The sequence below is a fragment of the Bison bison genome, unplaced genomic scaffold (assembly GCF_000754665.1).
Source record: "Bison bison bison isolate TAMUID 2011002044 unplaced genomic scaffold, Bison_UMD1.0 scf7180017858472, whole genome shotgun sequence".
Lineage (NCBI taxonomy): Eukaryota > Metazoa > Chordata > Mammalia > Artiodactyla > Bovidae > Bison > Bison bison.
In genome coordinates, this window is record NW_011489044.1 from 29,045 (window position 1) to 33,565 (window position 4,521).

Sequence of the window (4,521 nt, forward strand, 5' to 3'; positions counted from 1 at the left end):
CACCCGCGCGTTCTGCTGTCCGAGGCGCGCATCTGCCTCCATACACTCAGGCGTGCGCTGGGCTCTCCCCACCCTCCCCCGCGGAGACAGCGCTCACCCCACAGTCCCCGTGTTCCCGCGCTGGCAGGCAGTGCTGACCTGCCCGTGGAAGTGCTCCCGGAGCTGCAGGCAGGCGGCGGGTGTGTACCACTGCAGAAAGACAGACAGGCGGGCGTGTCCCCCTGCGGAGCTCCTGGGCAGGAGCTGGTGGCTTACTTCCCAGGGTCCCCTCCCTCCCCTTCCAAGCCTCCCTCCTTGTCAGCACCTCACAGGCTCCAAGGCTCTAACGTGCCAGGAAGCCCAGGCGGGGACCCAGAGAGCTGGGTCTTGTTGGGGGAGGGAAGCTGGGCCCTTGCTGTGGGTGCACCACACCTCTGTCCCCTCTGGTGAGAGGAGGGGTGGGCTGTAAGGACACTTTTAGCACCAAGACCCTCCTATGCTTTCTACTACGAATCTCTGATGCTGCTTTCGTTTTTTAAAAATATGTATATTACTGCATGGAAAATGTCCTAGAAAGCACTTGCTTCGTCCACATTTTTCGCAAGGCAGGACCGCATAGTGGCCCGAGAGCACGGACCCTCAGGTGCTGTGTGACCCTGGGCAGTTGCCTCACGTCTCTGAACTTCAGTTTCTGCATCTGGAAACCCTTCGAGACTTGGGGGCGTGAATGAGGTCGTGTTTGTAAAACCGCCAGCGCAGAGCCGGCCTGGCATATGCATGCTGGGTGCTCAGCAAAGACGCCCTGACACTCGGGGAATGCAAGTTTGTTCTATAGGCTGAAAAAAAAAATCGTATTCAACAAACAAAGTGAAAGTCGCTCAGTCGTCTCCGACCCTTTGCGACCCCATGGACTGTAGTCCCCCAGGCTCCTCTGTCCGAGGAATTCTCCAGGCAAGAATAGCCATTCCTTTCCTCCAGGAGATCTTCCTGACCCAGGGATCGAAGCCGGTTTCCCGCATTGCAGGCAGATTGCCTACCCGCTAAGCCACTCGGGAAGCCCAAACAAACGCAACGTGACTATTAGGTTTTGCGGTCAGATTGGCCGAGGTTAAGCGTGGGGCGTGGCCGGGGCATGGGAGGAGCCTCGCTGCAGACGGCGGCTGCGCTTTGCGGTCCGATTGGCCGAGGCTACGTGGGGCGTGGCCGAGGCATGGGCGGAGCCTCGCCGCGTTCCGCAGCTGCGCTCTGCCGTGTCCCCAGCCACTTCTTGGCCTGTGCCCGGCGGCTCTCTGCCCTGGCCCACCTGCCCTTTCGGCCCCGTGTGACTGCACCAGGGCAGCGAGGAGAGTGAAGCAGCTTTGCAGAGGGCGAATGCGGGGCCTCATGGCGCCCATGTCCCCAGCTGTGAGGTGGGGGCACTCTCACCGCGCCTCTTGGTCTGCGGGCTGCAGGGGCAAACGGGCAGCTCAGGCAGGCGCTCAGCCCAGGGCCACGGTCACGCGGCCGTGGGTGGGCCGTCTTTTCGGGAAGGCTGGCTGCTTTTCTGTCCGCTTCTCTCCCTGTCGGCATCAAGTCGCGGGAGGAGCGGGGTGAGGGATGCGGCGCGACCGAGACACGGCGGTCAGGAGACGGAGCCCACCACTAGTCCAAAAGCATAAGGAATCTGGCCGTGCAGTGCGGCAGGAAGGAAGGCAGCCAAAACCCGACACAAAAAGTGTAGCTCAAATGGTGACGGTAATAAGCCAATGGAAGGACACAGCCTGGTGCCGGCCAAGAAGAGGAAAATGGCAGAAATGTTGGGGACAGAAAGAAGAGGGGAAAAGAACAAAATAAGAACGATGCAGTGGATCCCAGATTCTTCCTAAGGGAAAAACTTTCAAATGTACTGTTTCTGTTGTCCTGAGTAAAAGCTAGGAATTTCTTCTTTTCAAGAAAACGTACAGCTTAAAAATCACTTTCATGTGTTTCTTTTTTAAAACAGTGGTAAAACTTTGTGATAGGCAATATTAATTCTATATCACGTTGATATATAGTAGGTTGATGCATAATATGGGCTTCCTAGATGGCTCAGTGCTAAAAAATACACCTGTCAAGGCAGGCGATGCAGGTTTGATCCCTGGGTCGGAAAGATCCCCTGGAATAGGAAATGGCAACCCACTCCAGTATTCTTGCCTGGAAAATTACATGGATGGAGGAGCCTGGCAGGCTACAGTCCATGGGGCCTCATAAAGTTAGACATGACTGAGCGACTGAGCACACACTGCACCACTTGGGATACAGATTAGAGAAGTGTGCTAAAGGAGGCTGGTGGGCTGCACATGGAGACCGGACATGTGGGATGAAGGAAGGACCTGCCCGCCTGACTGCAAACTGCTCAGGCCTGAAGTGCTGCGGCCCCCAGGGTGCAGGATAAACCTGGCCACAAGCAGATGGCAGAGAATCTCACCTTCTGTGGGAGCAGGGGTGACCCAGGCTGCCTCCCAGGGTGGGGGACAGTCAGAGCTCGGAGTCAACCATGGTCGGTTCAAGTCTGGGCTCCCCCACGCACAGCTGTGTGACCTCCGGCAGGCAGCCCTCCCTACCTCTCTGAGCCTTGCTGTCACGCTCTGTAATTGAGGTCCTTCGTCCCATGAGACCTGTGCCAGTCACCCCTCCCTTCCTTCAGCTCTTCAACCCCTTCATCCCCGGTCACCACTGACAAGGGAAGCAGTTGCTGGGCCTCTGATGAGATGGAAAGTCTTTCGGGGACCATCCACCAGTCAGAGGCACCGAGGCTTTCTCTGTGCGAGCTGGAGACAGAACTCAGAAGGGAGGAAGCAGAAGACAGGGAGGAAGAATCACTGCAGACTCCAAACACCCACAGTCTACCCTCCTTCGCCCCCTGGCCTGAGCACAGATTTCAAGACTCTTTAAAAGGGAGGCTTTCTCCCGCACACAGGGCAGCGACCACAGATGGCAGGGTCTCAAGCGTGCTTCCAGATACTCTGCATGTAGAAGCAAACACGCGTGTGGAAGTGTTTCTTTTCTGCACCTTTTCTCACATCTGGCGCTCAAGCACTTACTTTGGCCCTCATCATCACGCATCAGCCCGAGAGGTGCTCGATTCTCCTGCGCCTGTGTCGGGAAGCAGCATCTGCTGTCTAAGTGGTCCCCTCTCGAGGACATCGTGTTGTGTCTGACCTTCTGTGTTACAAATTGCTGCAGAACCTGGCCCTGAGCGGCGGCGAGCAGAGGGTAGGTGGAGCTTCTGCAGGGCTGGGAGACACTGGTCCTCCCACCCACTTCAGGTAGTATGGATTTGTGTCCCCTGCTGTGATTAAGGATGGATTTTAAGACAGCTGTGAGTTTTTAGTAAGGACAGAAGGGTAAGGGGTGAGAACCTTCGATTTGGTCCCAGGAAACTGGAGGTACTGTTTGATAATGTAATAATAATTTTACAATATTGATTGATTTTTGGCTGGGTTGGGTCTTAGGTGCAGGCAGGATCATTGTGGCTTCACAATGGGCTTAGTTGCCCCAAGGCATATGGGATCTTAGTTCCCGGGCCAGGGATCAAACCCATGTACCCCTGCATTGGAAGGTGGATTCTTAACTACTGGATCACCAGGGAAGCCCTGATAATGTAATAATTGTAATGAGAAAAGCAGCAACCACCACCTGGGCAAGGGAGCTCCCGTTCACCATGAACCAGGCGTCCAGCGTGAGCAGAGCTATCCTTGTGGGCCAGCAGCTCTGAGAGGTCGAGTACCTTGTCCAGGGTCACACAGCTTAATGGCACGCAGGACTCACACCGCCATCTGACTACAAAGTCTGTGCCCTTAACCTCCACGTCACACTGCCTTCCAGTGTCACCTTTTGCCTGCCAGCCCACCCTGGGCAAGTCAATGCCAAGCTTCTCAACAAGTCTGCTGAGTCCCTGGGGTCTCTCTGCGAGGGACTGGCCTCCCGATTCACCTGCCTTGTTTCCGGTGGTGAGCGAGGTGGGGAAGGCTGGATGTGGGCATGCTGTCACTGGAGCAGTGCACACATCAAGGGTTGGCCTAAGGCCTCCCTACCTTAGGGAAGCTGCTGATGACGCGGTCCCGGCTCACAGAGGACCCCAAAGGTGTCAGGGAGGACCTCATCCTTCCAGGAATCCTGTGCCCCCAACAGGGGAAAAAGAGGGTTAGGGAGTCCCTGGGGATTCCCCAGAGTTGACGCTGAACATGGCTTTTGCTCTGAAAACAGTCCAAGCCTCCTTCTCCGTGGGGAATGTCAGGGGCCATCTCCCCTGTCTGCAGGCAGTGTGTGCAGGCCTGCGGCCCGGCCTGGGAGAGCTGGAGAGCGGGGTCTCCTGCCGGGTGTCCTGCCAGGAGTGGCCCCTCCCTGAGCTCAGCGCTGGGCTCTGAGTGACTGTGGCACAGCAGGGACCCAGAGTCCTGGCAGAGGAAGTGGAGTAGCGAGGGGGACCCTGCTCCTGGCCTCAAGGGATGAAGGCTCTGGGTGCGCCGGCCCTTAGGGTGCAGCCCACAACCCTTTCCCAGAAGCACCCCACCCGGCGCT

The 4,521-nt window shown here is 57.0% G+C and overlaps 1 protein-coding gene across 1 annotated transcript in view; it reads right to left on the minus strand.

Moving 5' to 3' along the window:
* Positions 1–4,521, minus strand: part of RAB36 (RAB36, member RAS oncogene family) — a 13,035-nt gene that overhangs the window by 7,946 nt on the left and 568 nt on the right. Inside the window, exons 2-3 of the mRNA XM_010863512.1 lie at positions 4,035–4,116; positions 98–189 (exon numbers count right to left, since the gene is read on the minus strand). Of these exons, the coding sequence (XP_010861814.1) occupies positions 98–189; positions 4,035–4,116 (174 nt within the window). The remainder of the gene's footprint in view (positions 1–97; positions 190–4,034; positions 4,117–4,521) is intronic.